Source organism: Chelon labrosus, assembly GCF_963514085.1.
Source record: "Chelon labrosus genome assembly, chromosome: 13".
In the NCBI taxonomy this organism is placed as follows: Eukaryota; Metazoa; Chordata; class Actinopteri; order Mugiliformes; family Mugilidae; genus Chelon; species Chelon labrosus.
In genome coordinates this window covers 22,478,040-22,499,318 of record NC_140346.1, presented here as the reverse complement: position 1 = coordinate 22,499,318, position 21,279 = coordinate 22,478,040, and the positions used below count along the sequence as shown (strand labels likewise).

General features: G+C 44.4%; 1 protein-coding gene across 1 annotated transcript in view; it reads right to left on the bottom strand.

Annotated features, from left to right (window-relative positions):
* Positions 1–833: 833 nt before the first annotated feature.
* robo1 (roundabout, axon guidance receptor, homolog 1) overlaps positions 834–21,279 on the bottom strand; it is a 122,614-nt gene continuing 102,168 nt past the window's right edge. Inside the window, exons 16-29 of the mRNA XM_084559344.1 lie at positions 20,676–20,847; positions 18,490–18,690; positions 16,264–16,290; positions 14,843–14,885; positions 13,038–13,192; positions 10,700–11,086; positions 9,860–9,976; positions 7,977–8,121; positions 7,477–7,707; positions 6,413–6,909; positions 6,166–6,327; positions 3,336–3,611; positions 3,057–3,250; positions 834–2,123 (exon numbers count right to left, since the gene is read on the bottom strand). Coding sequence (XP_084415470.1) covers positions 2,109–2,123; positions 3,057–3,250; positions 3,336–3,611; positions 6,166–6,327; positions 6,413–6,909; positions 7,477–7,707; positions 7,977–8,121; positions 9,860–9,976; positions 10,700–11,086; positions 13,038–13,192; positions 14,843–14,885; positions 16,264–16,290; positions 18,490–18,690; positions 20,676–20,847 — 2,622 coding nt within the window. The 3' untranslated portion in view covers positions 834–2,108. The remainder of the gene's footprint in view (positions 2,124–3,056; positions 3,251–3,335; positions 3,612–6,165; positions 6,328–6,412; positions 6,910–7,476; positions 7,708–7,976; positions 8,122–9,859; positions 9,977–10,699; positions 11,087–13,037; positions 13,193–14,842; positions 14,886–16,263; positions 16,291–18,489; positions 18,691–20,675; positions 20,848–21,279) is intronic.

Below are 21,279 nucleotides of genomic sequence, written 5' to 3'. Positions count from 1 at the left end.
ATTTGTGAGAATGCAGGATACACGAGTTGGGTGTATAGGTAAAAGCAACCATACATCGATCAGGTGTAACATTATGACCATCTTCCTAATATTGTAGGTCTCCTTTGTGGTGACTCATCAGAGAATTGACATGGGCCTTCTGAGAGTGTCCTGTGGTGTCTGGCAACAGGATGTTGTTAGTTGGGGGCCTTTGGGTCCTATGGGTTGATGGGAGGGGCCTCTGTGGATCATGCCACAGATATTTGATCAGTTTGGGATCTAGTGATTTTGGAGGCCAGGTCGACACCTTGTTGTTCCTAAATTGTTTTGTGTGTGTGTCTGTGTCAGGCTGCATCCTGCTGGGGATGGCTGCTGCCATCAAGGAGTGTCATTGTTATGGGGTGGGGGTGCCTGGACTGGTCTAGGTGGGTGCTACATGTCTAAGTAACATCCACATGAATGAATGACAGGTCCAAAAGTTGAGTCACAAGATGGTCAGTGTTATTTACTTCTCCTGTCAGTGGTTTTAATGTTTTGGCTGATCAATGTATCATTTCACTGCTCACCTATCAACTCTTGGAGATGTCACCTGGTCCTTGCTCAATCCTAACCCTTCTTTTTCAATTTGTATAAAATGTAGCCAGATTTACCATTCTTCTAATTCATTACTTTCTGGCTAGAACTATCCCATTCCTCCTGCTCTGTGCTCATTGCTGGTTGGAATAGTATTGTGTGGACTGGTTAAAGCCACAGAGTCACTTTAAAATTCTGTTTCTTTGTTTGCTGAATTTGACAGAAAACAGTGAATTAGGAAAACTTTAAACTTTTTAGAAAACAAAAGACCCAAAGACCAATTAGAGTTTGAACTTTTTTATTCATCATTTTTTTTTTAGTTCTTTTTACTTTTTTGCTTTACGAAACAAATGTTTGCAGATGTCCTATGAATAAACAACAGCACCCTTTCTCCTTGAAACAGGGCTACAGCAGCCCTTTTGTATCAAGAAAAGAGACTCTTCTTGTCCAATTACAACCTCTCCAGATTCCCAAAGTGACTTATATCCTGTATTTGACATTCATTTAAGTGCATTCGTGGACAACATTACCATTTCGATTAATGTGCAATAGCTGAATTTATGGTCAATGCGAAAAAGATATTTACATTGCAGCTATGACTCACATTAACTGTCTTTTTCATCACTTGAGTTAGCATCAGAACTGGAGAGAGAGACAATCACAACACAAGGAGTCTCCTTTCAAGCACAGCCTTCGTAAACAGCAACCTTTACCTACATCATCATCATCATCATCATCAGGATTAACTAGACTCTTTTGTCATACCTGTTTTCCTCCAGTAAGACAAAAAGGTTAATAGATAGAATGGTTTAAAATAAAGTTTAGTGATTGTGCTTTTAAAACCAAAGTAAAACAAATAACAAACATTGATGACAACACGAAACATAACAGTGCATTACAAAAAGAAAAACAAAAAAAAAAAGAAAAAAATCCCAAAGTGGCACTTTCTTGGGGCTGCTAAATAATATAGCAATTTACAACATGGATGGAAATGATAAAATAATTATATTTACTGGCATAATAAAATTAGAATTCGCAAAATAAAACAAGGAAGACAAATTTGAGGTACCACAGTGGGTAAAACAAGAAGACATTATGTATACACGTATATTTACAGACAGTCCACGTCCCCCTCTCTGCTTGCAGCTCTTTTGTTACAGCAACATCTCACTGTATGGGCTTTCCAAAGTTCTTGTCAAGGCAAGCTGAGTCATGTCAATGTCTGGAGTAGGATCTCACTCCATATTGCATTGGAATTAAACATAAATATACTACTGCGTATTTCGTTTTGAATGCACCATTCTTTTTATCTTCAGACACTCTTTCCTTTTTTTTTTTTTTTTTTTAAATGGACATAGAAAATGATAAGATAGAAAAAAACAAAAAAACAAAACATTGGTCTGTTTTCCAGATGTAAAGAAACACTACTGATGTACAGTATGATGGCAGCCAACATGATGGTGAAATACTGAGATATTTAAAATTGTAAGAGAAACAATGGTGCATCACCCTTGGAAAAAAAATCTGAACAGTTCCTCCTTTTCTTCCTCTGTTCTTCAGCTTTCTGCCATCTGGTACAAAAAAAAAGAAAACACAGAAAACATGTTGGTTAGTGTCAGAGCTCAGCTTAGGACAGTCTGCATTGTGCTTTTCCCTCATAATATTCTTCATCTTGGTCTTTTGGGTTATGTTGTTTGATTTTCACTCTGGAACTGCAAAAGCTGTCATTGACTTTGTGGTATCTGAAATAATTCTACTCATGTAAACTAGTTACATCTGACCCTGAAAGAAAGCCTTATGCTTATTTGCTTTGTTTCTGTTGTTCAGTCTAATTGAGGTGTTAGTTGATAGCAGATTCTTCATGTTTACAAAACTATAAATATACACCGATCAGTCATAACATATGAATGTTGTTAGTGGGGGCCTTTGGGTCCAATGAGTTCACGGGAGGGGCCTCTGTGGATCATCCCACAAATACTTGATCAGTTTGGGATCTAGTGAATTTGGAGGCCAGGTCAACACCTTGTGCTGTTCTTCATGTTTTTGTTTTTTTTTGTGTGTGTGCCTGTGTCAGGCTGCATCCTGCTGAGGATGACTGCTGCCATCAAGGAGTGTCATTGCTATGGGGTGGGGGTGCCTGGTCTGGTCTAGGTGGGTGCTACAGGTCTAAGTAACATCCACATGAATGCCAGGTCCAAAATCTTCCAGCAGAACACTGAATTGTCACAAGATGGTCAATGTTATTTACTTCTCCTGTCAGTGGTTTTAATATTGTGGCCGATCGATGTATATAATAATAGATCACTACCATTATGGACAAAGGCTATTGACTGGTTTCAGTGCTTGGTTGACCATTTTAATATGGTCGTGTTGCATTAATGTGATAATGAATGCTGTTGAAGTATAGATCAGGTCTGTAATATGACGATAATTGTATCTGAAACCCCAAGATATTGATGTCCTATGGGCAAATCTTCTACAGTAAGATTTGTTGACATCTTTACCTCAAGCTCTTCATCTCCTTGTTGGAAGGCTCCAGAGGTGTTGAGGCCCATGTCTGCAGGGTTCCTGCGGCCTCCTTCTCCTCTCCGCCGGCCCCCTGATCCCCTGGAGGACATGGAGCTGGAGGAGCTTGGGTCTCGGGGGCTGTTGACTGTGGGGAACTGTGGTCGGCTATAGGGCAGAATGTCCTCTGAACCTAGGGACAGAAAAACAGTGAGTTGAGACTTGAGACACTGCATATTGCACTGAAGGATTCTTTCTCATTGTAAACGATGCTGTACCTGCGTGCTGGCGTGCCTTGTTGGCAGTGCTACTCTCGTGTTTATTCCCTTTTCCTCCATGAGCAGTCTTTTGTCTGTCCTGAGCGTCTTTGCGTTCAGACGAGCTGGTTCTGGGGTCCGAGCCGTCCCTCGGCCGGTAGCCAGTGGTTCCTCCTCTCTTGTCACGAGCGTCACCTGCTTTTGGGGAAATGACTCCCCGGCCCTCTAAGGCCACCTTGGAGGGGTGTGTCGGGGACTTAAGCACTGCTGGAGGTGGAATGGGTGGAGGTGGGAGATCTGAAGGATAAACACAGGAAGCAAGATTAGGCACAGACATCAGAAATGAGGGTTTAGGTAATTGCACAAGACTGAGGAGTCTGTGTATTCTTGAAGCTTCAGTGTGTATCATCTGTCACTCGCGTGTCTCACACCTGCAAGGTGATGTGCAAACACAGCTGTGGTGTGTGTACATACACCCAGAGCTGTACACACAGCTATGCTGAACGGAAACTCCTCTGGACAGACAGTAAACAGAACAGATGACATTAGAGAGGCCGAATCTGGCCAGAGAGTTATGAGATTTGAGCGAGATGCAAGAGAGGAGGAAGAGGGGAGTGTGACGGTCAGCAGCTGGCTCTCTGGCCTGCTCGACTTCCCCTGTCGATGAATCAATGCTGCATGTCCTTGAGCCATTATTCATATGAGACCAGCCAGCGGGCCGCCTCGCCTCTCACACATCACACAGCCATCTAAACAAAACGGTGAGCAAAAAGCCTTGTCTCCTTGCGATCGATGGCTTTTCATCTTCTAATCAGCCTCCAGACCTAAGGGTGGTTTTGTTGGCAGCCAGACTAATAATCCACGCAGGTAAGAAAGTTAATAAACATAGTCGACTCGTACACTTTTCTTGATTCTAGTGGCTACCTTACTGACTTCAAAGATTGTACAAAACTGTACTTTGTAAAGAATGAAAGGATTGTAGTCCTTCTTTTTTTTACACATAAAAAGCCTATAAGGCAGTCTTTGCTGTGTCTTATTGGTGGAGTCAAGCAGCTTTAATACACTTTTCTAATTATCCTCTACCTCCATCCACTCTCCTCTAAATATAAAAGGGTGACGGTCAATATCATACAGCAGAGAAGCGTCTGCAGTTTTTTAATATCTGTCTTGCCTCCCGAGTTCTGCCTCAGTCAGAATCCGATCAATGCCACAGTCTGGGAGCTGTAGCTCACTACACGGGAGGAGCAGAGCGCTTGTTAGATTTATGAGGAAATACCGTCGAGGACAGAGCTCAGGTCTGAAATGTGTCTCTGAGCTTGCCAAGTAGGATGAGTCTGAGGGCCTGGTGGTTAATTAGGCAGACGAGGCTGAGGCAGAGCATAACGGGCAAGAAAAGGTTAAGTCTTAGAAAGGAGATAGACAAAGGCATTAGAGTCAGACGCAATATGAATCATGGGGTGGGGATATAACTTTGCCACATCCACTGTGCAAACAAGAGAGGAATGACTAAGTCAAAGAGGGCCAAGCAGTCGGGAAGTGAAGCTGTTGGTGCATAGGTTTAGGGGGTTACCTCCTAAACCTACCTACCACAGACGGTGTATGAAGGGTGGATGGGTGGGTGGGGGGTGGGGATGCAATAACCTCCAAATGAAAAACAATCCATTCAGATCAAATGCAATCAGCAGGAGGACTGATAGACAGACAGAACTGCAGAGAGCTGTCAGTCTGCCCCCCCCCTCCCCGCTCAAACAAAGACTGAGGAGAGAGGAGTGGGATGGAGAGATCACTCCAAAGGGAGGGGCAGTGGATGGGGAAGAAGCCAGGATATAAGGATGATGGCAGGAGGTGGAGGGTGGTGTGGGGGCGGCGATATAGCTGGTCTGGCTCCCAGTGAGCTGGATATTAAATCCCCCTGTCAAGTGCCTCCAACACTCAAGGACACCTGACACTAAGAGGAGAAGCAGCGCTGGGACAGCACATACTGTACACAGCAGAGTGTGCGCTCACTCACATACAGATACATTCTTAGAAATGACCCTTCCACAAGATCAAAGCAGAGAGGAAACGAGGAAAAGGGTGGCTATCCGTCCGCTGGCTTGTGTGTGCTGTAAAAATGAAACTATAAAAAGTAAATTGCTCTTTTACTTAAGAAGGTTAAAGCGCGTCCTTCTACGTACAGCTGTTCTAGTATTTAGCCCCTGTTTGGTTTATGTCTGGCCCCCACTGAGTGAAAGGTGGCTCTTCTGTATGAACGAGAGGGAGCACCTGGATCAATTTCATTAGTGGCTAGAGTGGAGAGACATCCCAGTGTCAGCATCGCCAGGCTGGGCAGAGCTCCCCTGAGACAACCCCCCCAGCCCCCACCCCCCCTTCCATTCCTTCCCGCCACGGCCCTGGCCGTCATCCCACCACTTGCCCGATCTGTTCAGCAGTGCCAGAGATTAGGACTGATGCCATGTATGCATGAGCATAAACACACGAGAGAAGATGATTAAAAGTTGGACTCACAGCACAGCCATACTCAGTCATTCATGGACACTATGTCACCGTAAACTGCACTTTTTCCTTTCACATTTTTACTGAGACATGAGACAGGGTCGTTGATTGAAACTGGTCATCGTGTACTTGTGGAAGCAAACCTGCTGCTACTTGATTCTCTTTCTTACAGAAAGTATCAGAGCTAAGTAAAGACACATTTGTGTAATACGGTTTATGTTTTTTCTTTCCGGAACTGAAACAAATTCAACCTCTTGGGTCAAGTTTATGCAAAAGATTTGGCCGAGCAGTAAGTGACAAATGAAGACAGTTTTTAGCTTAAATTCCTTTTGACTAGATATAATCATATACATACCTTCATTGAAGGCTTCACGTCGCTGGTTCCCTGGATGACCTGCAGGATGTTGTTTCTGCTTTTTAGGAGGCCTCCTGTGAACAGCTGCCATGCTCATATTACTGTCTGTGGACACCGGGCTGCCAGGACGGTGGCTTGATGGGTTTATTTGGTATTTTCGCGCTGAGAAAAGAAACAGAACAGTTTTTGTTTTTTTTCTCCTTTCTTCATAATGTGTACAATAATATTTCTCGTGGAAATAGTCTACCTGAAGCTCCTCCAACTTCCTGGCCCTGTGAATTGGGGTACTTTGCCACTCGAAGGCCTGAATACTCGGCAGCTGCAGCAACTGCTTGAGCAAAGTCGGCATCTGTGAAGAAGGATCCGTCTGACGAGCTGACTGCACTGGACCTCCCTGAAGAGACATTATCCTCTTCAGAAGCTGACCCCCATCCATTGATCATGGAGCCGGTCACTGAGCTCTCAAGATCGCCCATGCTGGACGCAGGTGTCTGTTCAAGTCCTCGTAGCAGCAACCTTCGCGGATGCATCTGGGGATGGTGGGGGTGTGTGTGGGGATGGGTGTGGTGGTAGTGCATCTTGGCCACCTCTGCGTCTGTATCGTCACCATCCTCCTCCTCTTCTTCCAAGATATCCTCCTCCTCCATGCCGTCAGTGTCCAAGGCCAATGGGCTGGTGATGTACCCATATGTGTGTGAAGGGGAGTGGGGCCTTGGAGGGTGTGGGGGGCTCACAGCATGGCGTCTGCAAGACACGAGAAACGCATAAATATCCCGGAGGAACTCTTAACAACAATAGGACGTTAATTAATTTAGAGAAATTTCTACGGCCACTACGGTGTGAATTTGGTAGTTTATTTTCAAATTTATGTCGTCTGTTGAATTCTACATGTTGTTTTTAGTTTGGACACAATAACGTGACATCCTGCTCGCAGCTGGATTACCACGCACTCATGATTTTACATTAACTTGACTAAATGTAGATGTATCACTTTTTTCAAACTACTTTATATTCACCTTTCAGCTGCACTGTTTAAATGTCTGTGCTGAAATGAACTGTGACAAATGACTCCCTGGGAGGTAAATCAATCTGAAAGCTAAGATACGCTTTTGAAAAATGGCCAACGGTGCAGCACAATATACAGAATGGAGTTAATGGGCTCAATCATGGAAAACAGCCATGAATTTTAAATACATGAACAATCATGTTTCTCTGTGAGGCTTCAAAGAATAGATATACTTCTTCAACATCTTTACAAAAAGTGACTATACTTGTTCTTCTAGTCGACAGTGTGACGCCAAGTGCGTGTACCTGCGTTCGTGGCTGTCTGGTCCGTCCTGGAGCATCGGCTGCATCTCCTCCTGGGGTGAGGGGGTGAGAGTGGCTGTGGACTGGTGACTGTAAGACACGGCAGCGGGGGAAGAGGCTGCCCCACGGATGGGAGGCGTGGGCCCCCTCTCCATCTCTTCTTCCTCCTCCAGCTCATCAGGCTGCAGGTACATGTGAGAGGGGGGCATGGGGCACTGCATGTCTGGATCACAGCTGCCAACAGAGAGAGCTTGTTAGCTTCATATCACTCAACATGGATGTTTTTATATGCCGGAGCCAGAAAAACAGGCACTAAATATTCATACCATTCTTCTATCAAGGTCTGACATGAACCTAGCGCTAATAGATAGAAAACCCCTTTGGGGCAAATGCTTGGAAAGAATGTGATAAACAGGAGAAAGGGCAGAGGGATGAACTAACCTGCTAAATACAGTGTGTGCATGCCTGTCAAGATTGTCTTTGTCTGCGCAGACATGTCCTACCTTTCTTCCATCGATAGAGAGTACTCCTCTGTGGTCCGACTTGGGGGTGGGTTTGCAGGAGGCGGGGGCAGAAGGTCAGCCCAATTCATTGTGCTTTGTTTGGGTAGTTTGGGGGTGCGAATTCCCTTCTTTTGACCCTGACTCCCTGCTCAGAAAGAAAAAAAACATCTAATCAGTCACAAGACACCTACAGATATATTTTCATATTCTCTCTGTATCTGAAAAACAAATCAATTATTAATGCTGAAGAAATCACAAGCTGACAAGTGAGAAATTGACAGCAGATAATATTAACATTAACAAGGCTGACTGACAAACATAAAATTATTTTACATGTGAGAGGTCATAGGCTAATGCAAACCTCTACTTTATGCAAGTGTGCACATACCTCTCAGTTATTAAATGATGAGAAATACTATAAAAGTGTTATTTCCTCTTAGAGGCATTATCCAGTATCAAGAGAAAAGGTAGAGAGAAAACGGCACAAAAGGGTCCAATTAATACCAAACTATTAAACTTGTGAGCCAATGAGCTGTGATGTGCAGCGAGCACTAAAGGCTTCTCCTTAATGGCTTGAACTTCAAATGCAATATCAGAATGGATACATGGCATTAAGGTGGCAGTGTTGCATGCCGTCTACAATGTGTTGTCATTTGTCCTTGTCCACAGACAGACATTGAGGCCCTGATGAAATTAGGCTGCTCCATGCTGGAATTAAATCAGAGCCAATTAACGGAAGTAATGCAAAATAAGCAAGGACAAAAAGAGAATTAAAATACAAAGCAGGGGAACAAAACAAAAAAGAGAAATAATCATGAAAAAAGGATCCTCTTATCTAATTTGCTTTAAACATCCTTGGATGACAATGCACCCGGAAAACAAAAGACAAAAGCAAAGGCCTGGCACTCATGCTTTTGTTTGGATGTATTGCTGTCATCTGTTTTTAATTCATCAGTTTTCCATCTTCTGATGGTTTCTCTTCAAGATAGGCTGATGTGGAAATGAATCAAATTACCATTTAAGGCATACTTCTCAGTGATGTATTTACCTTTGAGAAAAACTGTAGGGTTTCTGTTATTATATTGTTTAACAGGTAGTTAAAGGAAAATACTTTGTAGTGAGGTTGCAGATTGCAATATAAAAATGTGGAAGTTGGTTCTGTTCTATCGCACAAACATGGCAACACAACATGGCAGACTTTAAGGGAGAAGACCTGCTCTCTGTACTGATATGAAGGGTTCATTCTGTTATTGTTCTGATTGTGCACTAATGTAGGCATAAACCGATCAGGCATAATTATGACCACCTTCCTAATATTGTGTAGGTCTACCATGTGCCTCCAAGACAGTTGTGACTCAACAGAGAATGGACATGGGCCTTCTGAGGGTTGTTAGTGGGGGGCTTTTGGGTCCTATGGGTTGAGGGGAGGGGCCTCTGTGGATCATCTCACAGATACTTGATCAGTTTGGGATCTAGTGAACTTGGAGGCCAGGTCAACACCTTGTGCTGTTTTCCATGTTTTTCTTTAGTTGTTCCTAAACTAAAACTACTGTTTTTGTTTGTGTGCCTGTGTCAGGCTGCATCCTGCTGGGGATGGCTGCTGCCATCAAGGAGTGTCATTGCTATGGGGTGGGGGTGTCTGGTCTGGTCTAGGTGGGTGCTACATGTCTAAGTAACATCCACACGTATGCCAGGTCCAAAACTTTCCCAGCAGAACACTGAATTGTCACAAGATGGCCAATGTTATTCACTTCTCCTGTCAGTGGTCATAATATTGTGGCTGATCGGTGTATAATTCCTGACGAACTTTAAGAGTCTTTTTTTATGACCTCTGACGGCCCATTCTTGAACAGTTCTCATCTTTTATTGCCCAACCATCTTACCTGAAGTACTACTGCTGCCTCGGTCGGAGCTGTTATAGGAGCCCCCAGTGTGGCTGTCATGGGTCTGGTTGTAGGGGATGGTGGCCGGCATAGGACTGTCCCCTCCTCTGTAGCGGTCTGGTGGTGGGAAGAAAGGAGTGTTTGGTTAGTGCAGCCTCAGGCAGACATCTTGCTCTCTCAGAGAAGTTCAACCAAAGCACTGATTTTGTAATGAACAAGGAAATGAAGGGCAACAATTGTTCATCACTTCACAATGGTAATGTGAAATTGTGTACACAATGAACCCAGTGTTCAATATTAAACATGACTAAGAGGCATGCATCTCATTCTTTTTCAGGTGAGTATCTGAACACATGCAACATCTGCACAAAAATCTCAAAACTATCACACCAGATGTGGTTCCTTTCTGCAGGTACAACAAGGTGATGATAGCTTCGTTCAAAGCGTCTCAACATCTTTCAGTTATCTTTGTCTTTCCTTAAGAAATCAGACACCGAAGATAAACACACCTCACACCTGGCTTCATCACAAAACGACATCCCAGACACTATAAGATGACAGCAGTTCAAGCCTGGCCCACATTTAGCAGCAAAGATTATACATGATTGCATGGAGGGTGATGAGGGGTTACATGAATGCCAAACAGACAAGCAGAAAGAAAGAGTGATGATGTCTATATGCACTGAAAAGGACTGAGACAGAGCCAAGAGCATGAAGCTCTTCTACAGACATCCACAGTGAGGCTGAAGCAGCCAGGAGAGGAAAAAACAGAGGAGGAAAAAAATCAAGTGGAGGAAGATGCTGGTGCGGAGGTGGCTGCTGGGTATTCCACACACTCACCCTTGTTCAGCTTGTTTTGCTCCATGATGTTGTACTGGAGCTGGGAGCCCATTTCCTGTTTCTGCTGATGGACTGAGGTGGGCTTCCAGCAGTGTTTCTCATTCACCTCCCCTCCACCCCCGAGTCCGCCTCCACTTCCTCCGGTCCCTCTGTCTGAGTTTACGTGGTTGCCCATGATGGAGGACTGGATGAGCTGGGTGGTGGCGTAAGGTGTTGGCTGGCCCCCTGGACCTACAAAGCGGCCGTCTTTTAGATTTGGGCTGTTGAAGGTCTTCATCTCATTGATCTTGTTGGACAGGTCCACATCTCCATAGACTCCTGACTCTGGCACCATGAGGTTGGTCTGCTTGTTTTCCATCTGGTTGTTATAATTGGCGATACAGTCGGCTGGAGAACATGAGGAGGGTATTTAGTTTTTTTTTTTCCCACTGCTGATCTGCTTTGCAGCAGTATGCCAGTTTGGTAAAAGATTTCAAACAACAGGGAGTCATCTATCTACTGTAGAGTTGAAAGAATTTCATTAGAGAAAAGCGAAGCACAAATTTTCATTTCAAGCTTTTGGACGATCATTACCGACCAGAGAGACATTTCAATTTCAGTTGTGTTTGCCAAATGATGATCTATCTGTAGGTGAGTGACACAGGTGATGTTACACCTTTCTCGCTTAGTGTCTTCTCAGTCTCACCCATGACTCAATGTGGGTGTCAACTGTGTTCTCTTCCATCTGACGGCAGGAGCGTCTTTGCTCATTGAGAGGGACAGGGAGACATGTCTGTATCAAAGACCTGGAATGAGGCACGCAGTAAAAGCACAGCTCCACTGACAGATCCAATTTTCCCTGGCTCATAAAATATTCAAATCCTCCAGCAGATCTGAGAGCCAGCCTTGCGGTAAATACCAAGGACGGCCATAGGTGCACGCCGCTCGCGCCACGCGCCTCACATTTCCGCTGCATGGAACAGCTCGACACTTCAAAGGCTGATGTGTGAAAGCGCCCCTATGGCTGAGATAAAGGGACATTAACTCCTATTTCGTTGCTCTGTCACCTAGTCAGTGATCCTCTTAATGTTCACAGAGTTTAGGTTTGGCACACACACAAAGCATGCGTCTGGCAAGCTCCTTAGTGTCATACAGCGGGGTATCATGCAAGGAGTGAGGGCTGCCTTTAGCTTGTTATTCCCTGTTAAACATCTCACACCGTGTTAGGGTAGATTTAAACATTTCAACCTCAAAGGCGTGATTAGCACAAAGAAAAACTAAACTTGACTATAAAGTCTACAAAATGAATTATTAATCCTCATCGGGAAAGGTTTGAAGTCAGGATAAACTATTGAGTTGCTGTATGGATATTAGGTGGAACAGCTGGACAGGAGTTATGTGCTGCCCTTAAAGGCGTAGTCCCACAGTGCATAATTTAAAACATTTCGTGGCAGAGCGAGGTTTTGAGGATCGGGTTTTCCGTCATGGCTGGGAATTAATAACATTAAGTCCTATGTCATCCAGGCTGAGATTTTTGGCTGCACATTTCAGATCAGGTCAGTGTGTGTCTACAGTAGTGTATATGGTATGGCAGCAGTGTATAAGAATCTGGGGCCAAATTTGCTTCCTTTTGTTGATAACTGTACAAGAGCTGAATAAACTAAATGGCCACCTGGTGGTGTTTTATAAGTCTCTTTCTCTTTTTTTTTCATTTCCATACACTTTACTTTGTCTCCCTCACACTCTCTGTACTTCAGCTCATATATCTAAGTGTGATTTTTAGCATACACTTATTCTTCATCACTTCTTTATCACCCCCACTTCCATCTGCTCTTCCAGGTGCACCCTTCTCCCTCTATCACTCTCTCTTTCTCTGCTTCTGGCCATCGTCTGGAGTCCAGCCTTGACCTCTTCGCCCGCTGCACATTTCTTAAATAACTGAGCACTTAGGGGAAATTACATTACCGGCTATAACAACTGTATGGAAATCAGCAGAGCAATTCGATTAGCAACAGAGTAGAGCTATAAGCCCTACTCAGTGTGCTCCTTTTATTTCCTGCCTAAAACAGCTCTGCTTTAACCTCAGATAAATCAAACACACAAGCACACAGCCTTTCTTAATCCTAATATTTCTCCAGGTTTTTCTTGTGGAGACCTACAAAAGGGAGAGATACACAGAACAACTCTCCAGGGAGCTAACCTAGATATCAGATTTTACTTCTTTTTTGCACTGCAGATTCCCCCAGCGCCTACGTTTCTTATCTCTACAGTTGTTCAGTCAAGGACTGCATTGTTGCCGTTGAGGGGGGAAGTTTATTTTGGTTGTTGCCTTCACGTGGCAGGGATGACACAAACATACCTGGTCGACTGTATGTTGCCAAGTTGCTGTCGCTGTTGCCATTGCCTGCAGTGCAGCAGTTGATGCTGCAGTCATTGTGGTTGGAGCAGGAGTTGGGCCATGTGTCAGCCAGCCAGGGTTGAGTGGCAGATTCCCCAATGTTTAGCAAACCAGGCCTGTAAAAAAAAATATTTCACCAAATGGTTAACAATCTTAAGAGAATAGGCCAGCACACCACAATGAAATTTATGTGAATGAACTCAAGCGGCCGCAGTAACATAATATTTGAAAGAGGAGATTACACAGAGTTTATTTATCCAGCTGAGAATAGGAAAACTAGAAATCCGGCTTTAGTACTTTTTGCCTTTTGGCCATACACAGGCCCAGGAAGCACATTAGAGAAAAGCCCAGCTAAATAGATTGTGTGTGCTCGACTTGCCCACAGCCGATGACACTTTCCCCGAGCCCTCGTGAGCATTAGCGATCCGCCTGGATTAGACAGCCAGATAAAATTCACTCCCAATGTTGCGAAACGCACATCCTGAACAGTCAGTGAACCACAAACGCTCCCCGAGTGGATTCCACCGTGTCACACAATATCTCTATCACGTGAAAAAGTTTTTTTGTTTTAGCTGTACAGAAGGAAAGAAGACAAACTCTGAGAGGAAAGCCATGCATCATCGTCTTGCCATCCACATCTATTCTTTGCATGTCTGCGCTCCTATTTCTTGCACGCTAATCCCAGTACGAGATGGCTTGTTTAACAGGATTCAAATGTGCAACCTGACCTCAGGCCAAATACTGTAAGACAAATAAATCACATCTTACTGCTCGTGAAGTGAATCAATCTAGCATACAAAGAGAATGTATGCTACTCTAACAGGACCGTATATTGTTTCAGTATTCAAATCTTCTCAGAATAACTCCCAGTTTGCATATCCCAACACTGAATTAGCATTGAATTACATTTCCTCATTCCCTCTTAAATGACTAATTTCTTGGACTCATTCTGGGTAATGAGCACATTTGTCTTGCACAACCAAATACAATCTCACAATAGCTCCTCAATCACCCCAGCAGTTGTATGTTGATATTGAACGACCATTGTCTTTGTGCGGAGCTGACACAGCCATGCTGCATACTGGATTCAATCATACAACTCAGTAATATAATGAATATGGATTTGCTGTTAATGGCTTCAAGCTAACTATCCATTAACACATGAACAACACACACACACACACCCTTACAATACGGTATTTGGTATTTTATACTCTGGGTAAAGAAAGGGTACCACATGAATGCACGTTTCCTCTTTTTTTTTGTCTGCGTTTTCCATTTACCATCTTTATGAAAACAAGCCAAATACCATCCAGTGGATACACAAATGACTTCTGGTAGGTTGATGCAGCGTTTGCCAAGCCAGATTCTGCACTGTTTACGCACAATGCACCATTCCACCACAAGAAGAGGTGTGTCGTTTGTGTCTCCATCAATGTTATTTGGTGATGCTATGGCACAGCCTTGTGGTTGGATGTGGCTCTCCACTATATGGGATAAGGATGGGCTCCTGGTAGACTATGTGGGGCTTTGTTCCTGTAGTAGTAGTACTACTACTGCATCCCCATGCCACCCCTCTGCTCTGGGCTACTTTAGAAAGGCACAGCACTCCCCCTAGTGTTTGTCAAAGAAAAATGCACATGCCCAACCCTACTCATATTTATTGTGTTTTTGTATTATAAATAATATTCTAATCATTTTCAGCTTTGCAAAAATAATTGAATACCATCATGCAAATGCTTTTTTAAAGACATTAAAGCTCTTACCTTCCAGCACTGCTGACACCCTCTCCACCTCTCTGGTAGGCCACTGAAAGGAGAGAAAAATAATGTGTTTCCAACGTGATTTCATCACATGAACCCTCTCGCCGTCATATACGGTCAGCACAAAATTATTCATTTCATTTTGAACTGGCAGTTTAGGGAGCAGCGACACGTGTTTGTGTTATCGTATCAGTTCAAGTGTGAATGAACGCGTGTGGCATAATTTCAGCCGAGTCACGCACACAGCAACGGGAGCAGAAGGAGGATGTGTAAGAGGCTTATGAAGAACAAAGATGCGGAGCTCTTTGGTTGTCTGGCTTGGGTTCAGCATATTTGAAGCTCTGCGCGCTGCAAGTTGGACTCTTTCAAGGAGCTCTAAGCTGCCGGTGTGTGAAGGAAAGATAAACTTCCAACTTTAATTACAATCTCTTCCCTGAGAGGAGGAGAGGAGTTGGAAGAAGGGTAGGTTAGGCCTTAGCTGTGTTGATTCCCCGTCTCCTTTTCAAAACAGGAAGTGTGGCTTGGCCTCCTCGTGTAGCCAGAGGAGGTCTTATGCAAACTAAAGTATCAGAGTCTGTTTCTAGATTAAAATCAGCTTAATGCAGTGCAATGTCCTGGTTTACACTGGGCAAACCTAACCACACAAGCAAGGAGCACGTTCCACCTGAAAGATTTCCAGCAGATTATGAAACAAGCCTGCAAGTGGAAAATTATTCTACCCGATTGCATGCCTCAAGGCGGACAGAAAGAGCACTGCTACTGTTTAGATGCCACCTCTGCGCAAACAGGAGCAACCAGCGTTACCTTAAACACACAGTGTACAGCGTTGTCTCTCTATCTCTGTTACTTCCCCTCATCTGTTCACTGTTTCACATTTGCCATGTCAATAAGCAGCACTGCCAACACCCCTGACATACCTCAAGGGAACAAAGACACTGAGACGGATAAAAGTCCCCAAGCGAGAGAAAATGGAAAGGACTGTAAATATAAACTCACAGAGACACAGAGTGAATTCTGTTTATCTGTTTTATGCCGCGACACTCCAGCACACAGATAACCTCCTTAGCTCCGCTGCCACTTGCCTATCTAATTGGTGTGCTGGAGTGCTGCTGATGTGTCATTCTCTTAAATCCCCATCTCGCGTCGCCAGCAGCCATTTGATCATGTTACCACTAGTTTTAGCAGCTTTTCAGTAGTGTGGCCTCTTCGTCTTTGAGCATTACGCTCAGACAAAACCCAAGCATTTGGTGCAACGTTCACTTCTAGGTGGATCCTTGAAGTGTGCCAGTGATTGGCTCTTTTTCGTCCTCACTGACTTCTTTACAGTCTCACTAATCTATCCGGACTATGGTGAGACCATTAAAGGAGTGAAAAGGCTGAATACGACGAATGAATAGAGAATATAGTGTAAAAACTGTGCTTACCTGTTGGTGTGAAAGTAAACGATGGCACTGTTGGGACACAAAAGAGGGAGTTAATATTAGTTTAAGTTATGTGCTGCCCTTCCACAAAGTGTATTTTCGCCTGTATTCACACGCTACTCGCTGCCCTCTCGTCTTTGATCCCCCCCAGACATCCCATGGGGAAAATGAATGTTGAACCAGCTGCTGGTTCAAATCCTAGCCCAGACTGTCAGAGACCTGCTGGTTGGGGGTCACACACTAGGCACATATCTGTCTCTATCTCTAAAACACACACCCTCACAGCTCCGTTACTCACACTTAAGCAAGGAAGCTGATTTAGATTCTGTAATTCTTAAAGTGTACTTAGCTGCTTCCCTGTTTGAATAAGTGAAGAATGCTACAGTCGCAGTTGCAGTTGATGCAACATTGCACAACGCTGTTAGTCATTCAGCACTTAAATATGTGCATTTTTAGTGGTAGACTTCTGAGAAGACAAATGCTACTGCTGACACATTCTTTACTCTCTCAATTATTTCTTACAGTACCTGTGCCAACAAACGTCCCCTAAATGCCACAATCACCTTATCGTGTTTGCATCTATCCCCTTGATGCTCACAACAAGTCTAAAGATATCAGCGGGGCAACTTTTATCTGTCTGATGAATGCCTTTGAAGAGTAGACGTACCCAAAACAGTCTGAGATATGTCAACGTGACTGAAATGCATAAGTCAGGTTTGTGTTTGGTCACAGGACTGTCACGGATGATTCACTCCCAAGCTGGTGTCGCATTTGTATTATTGTGATCATTTTCAGGTGAATAAAACTGAGGTGACATAATTAAAACATGAAATCTATTAGAGACAACTAATGGGACTGTAGCACAGACACACACACACACACTAGTGCAACCTATAATTGAACCTATTTCACCCTTAGTGCTGTTGATTCATGTGGTTGCAATTACGCTCTTTCCAAAACGCTCTTAGTAACCAGCTTCAACAAAGACCGTGGCCTCTTGTGGCCAGGAGCCTTTTTTTTTTTTTTTTTTTTTTTGTACTAAAAAATCTGAATAAACATCGACATGCAGAATCAGAGGGACACAGTGTAACCTCATCCCACATAGTCTTCTCCCCCTGACCACAGATCATTACTGCAGCTATTAAATATTGTTCTTCAGAGTGCTTCCTCTGTAATCCAAGAAGTAAAGATGTGATGGCTCTAACCACTGCAGACCACACAGGTATTTGCAAATGTGCACGGTGCTTCAGGAAAAGCTTAGACCACTATAAACATGGCTGCAGCAGATTCAGAACACAGATACCCAGTGTTGTCTGTGTGACAGGCGCAGATTAAAAGCTAAGTCACTCTATTGTTTGTGTGTGTATCGAGGTTGGAGGGTGGATCTCCTCTAACCCTGGCGGTCTGTGGTAAACCTGAGCCGAGGAATGGGGATGGAGCAGATAGCGCTCGGAGGCAGCAGCTGCACAGCCCAAGGCCACACATTAAGCCAGCTCACACATAAATGATACACGGAGAGAAAGGCTAATGGCTCTCTTTATACTCCAACTATTGTGGGCAAAGGTTTGGCATGTCATGAACCCTGTCACTTCAATTTAAGTCAGGTAAAAACCCACTGTGGCTACTTCTTAAGAGGTTTAAAATACAGCCCGAACTCAAGAGTGATTTCTTTGATTGCTCTAAACATACAGTGAGTAGTGTTGATCAACGGGACTGCTGTAATCCTCTATATCTGAAGGATTTTCTCTGAAAAGACTGCAAGAATACTTCAAGCATGTGCAAATGTCAGTATGTCCTTGATAAAGAGGGATTACGGCAAGATATGTTCTGTTTCCCAGCACAGTCAGAAGGGAGTTGCTAAAAGGGGAGTTGTTGGACCTCAAAATGTACTTCACTGAAAACACTCTTCACACTCCCTTGCAGAATCAGCGTGACAGAAGTATGAAAAGGAAAATAAAAGACGTCTTCACGCAGCACTCTCTGCAGGCGCGCGCATCGCATCTTAAAGTACCGGAGAATACTTTCAGTGAGACTTCACCACCTGCGCTCTACAAAGACATCTTTCTGACTGTGACAGGGAGTATGGGAGGTAGGTTGGCAGCGTTTGGGTTGAGGAGGAAGAAGGAGGAGGAGATGAAGGAGACTGGATTGACACAGAAACCAACGCAGTACCACTCAATAAATATTCCTGGGAGTGGTTCATTCGTAGTGTTGCACTCATATACTGACCTTTGCGGATGCCTGCGTAGCTGCTGGACAGGCCATTCCTTTTCTTTCTGTGTCTGTACAGCCAGATACTGAAGACCATGAGGATAATCCAACAAGCAGCTCCTATGCCTGCTATGAATGCCGGCTGCTTGACTACATCCGAGATCTGCTGGGACAGCGGGTTCTCCTGGTTGACGTTCTCCGTCATTCGCCCAGATGCATCTAAGGGGCGGGGAGAGGTTAAAGATAGATGTGAGACAATATAATACACCTGATCATGCACAAAATTGAACGGAACAACTAAGAATGTGAAAATGACGAGGATGAGAAATATTCAAAATGGCATAAGCCTGAAAAATAAGTGGAGCCTGCACGGTACATAAATATGAACATTCTGTCTCTTGCTTTAAAAAGAGTTCTTCATCTCAGCAGGTGAGCCCAAAGCCGAGCTGTGGCAATGGAGCTGTTTTCTTTCTACAATTCAAAGGCCTTTCATCGCAAATCCCAGTCAACAATGGCAGGTGAGCAGACAAAAGCAACCAGAGACGTTCAGACAGTGACTGTGCAGCACACCAGCCACGATGGAACCGGATAGGGAAGACTCTACGAGGCGTCATTTACACCAAGACATGGCAGGTTTCATAATCGTATAAATTAATCCAATGAGATCACACACGGCAATTATCAAACTGAGGCACATCTGTGTGGAATCTGAGGTGTGGATGCCTTGAAGCTGTTTTCTGCTGTGAAATGCAGTGAAGTAAAGATGCTGTCTGTACGGCGGCGCACAACAACACGCTCCTGCTCTGTTTTTCTCATCTGTCTATTCTCTCTGTGCTTCGCCCTCATGCGTGATACATGAAAGGCTCCTCTGACTTGCTCCACCCCCTGCCATTCTCAGAGTTCTTCATGTGCTTGTTACTTTGTCTTCATCTCTTTTCTCAAGCCTTTCATGTCGTAGCCTCTCTTCTCTACCAACTCTCTCAGCCAGAGGCAAAAACACTTCCCCAAAGAAGCCAGCTCCTTGCCTTTACCCCCTCATATCTTTTCAGTCTTGTCTTTGTCTCAGGCTGTGTCTCCGTTTGGCCGCCTCCTCTCTCTCTCTCTCTCTCTCTCTCTTCTCTGTCTCCCCAATTTGTGGTTCTGTCTGGCCGAGGGAACGGAGCATGCCAATGTGACTAAGCAGCCCACAAGGGACTGTACAGGTATCTAGGCTGGGATGACGCACACAGAGCTCAGAGTGTGACAAATGCATTTGGGTGAAGCGCTGGTCCCCGAGGCACATTGTTCCACTCCAATGTTGGAACATGGCAACAATCACCACAGGAACTCTTCAAGTGAGATAAATTGTATCAGTCACAGCCGATGCTTCTTCATGCCCATCCCGGCCCACTCAATCACACATTTAAAACCAGATGGAGCTCTTCCTCTCTCTGCCTCTTCCTCATATTCATGTGTTTTCCCATCCCTCTCCTGTGCAAGCCAGCGCAGAGCTTTGGGGAATAAAAACTGACAAATTTCCTCAAAATATTTGCCCATCCAGGCTAAAAGGAGGAAGAAGAGAAAAAACAACAAGAAGCAAATTACAACAAGCGGCCCCTTTGCTGGCTACACTGTGTTTCTTACATTAATAACATGTCATATCTGAGCCCAGAGTGCAGGATTCATTATTGCCTTTGTTGTCTGAAGCGGAGCAGAAGCAGAAAACATTGCATCCTTGAGTGGAGAATGGAGCAGGGTGCGGCCGTCAGCTCAGCAGCTCTGCCACACAGGAATTTAATGTGCCTGTGTCGAGCGCGCCGCCAGCTTTCAGTAGCTAAAACCATTACAGACTGCACAAAAACTGCAAAGGCTCCCTGTCATTCAAACTCATCACACTCTTCCGTGACAGGTTTGACGATGTTTGTGTAACAGTAATCACTTCAATTATAGCTTTTAAGGATCACTGTTTATAATGAAAGGGAAAACAGGCAGAGGCTTGAACATGCCTGTCACTACAAAGAAAGGAATTACATAATTGTCTGTTTACTTGGCAGAAACTCATATTGCTGTGAAGCTGTTGATTTGAGAAGCCTGGATTAATGCCATAATTATTTGTCGGATGATTGGGCTTCATCTTGTGGCAAGGATTGGCAGAAGACAAAGGCGCAGAAGAAATGTAACTAAGAAAAACAAACCACAGAGAACCAACGGTTGTTTATACTCACCGAGCTGGAAGTAGGTGATATCGCTCTTGACCCCCGGACCCGCCCCAGTGCTGGCTGCTACCTCCACACTGTAGCGGATCCCTGGGGCCAGACTGGGAATCAGCACGGATAAGGTTGAGCCATCAACTGTACGGTTAATGTGGTACCTGCTCTCATTCCCCAAGCACCAAATCTGCCATAACAGAGACAAAGATAAAGTGGAGAATGAGGCGGTGTTATGAGCGTTTCGTGACAACATTCAGCCCGGTAGCCGCCACTCGTCTGGGTCCTCATAATAGGCTGATGCTGCCGTAGCAACATCTAAGCTCACAGTGGGTATTGTGTTTCATGTCTAAGGTAGGAAAACATTTTATAACATGACTTTATGTTTTACAGGCTGAGCTCAGCACAGGGTCAGTATAAGCAGAGGTAGCCATAACACGTCTGGGAGTAGACTTTAACCTATGAAAAACAAATGGGGATCAGTAATCACTCCCATAACCCAATTTCAGCAGAAGCTAAGAGCTGTCACTCCCGGGAAGGGAGAGCAGTTTCACAGGCTGACTCCAACCTGAGTCACAAAGAGAAGTATACATTCACCTCAGCATGAGGCCAGGAGACCTTC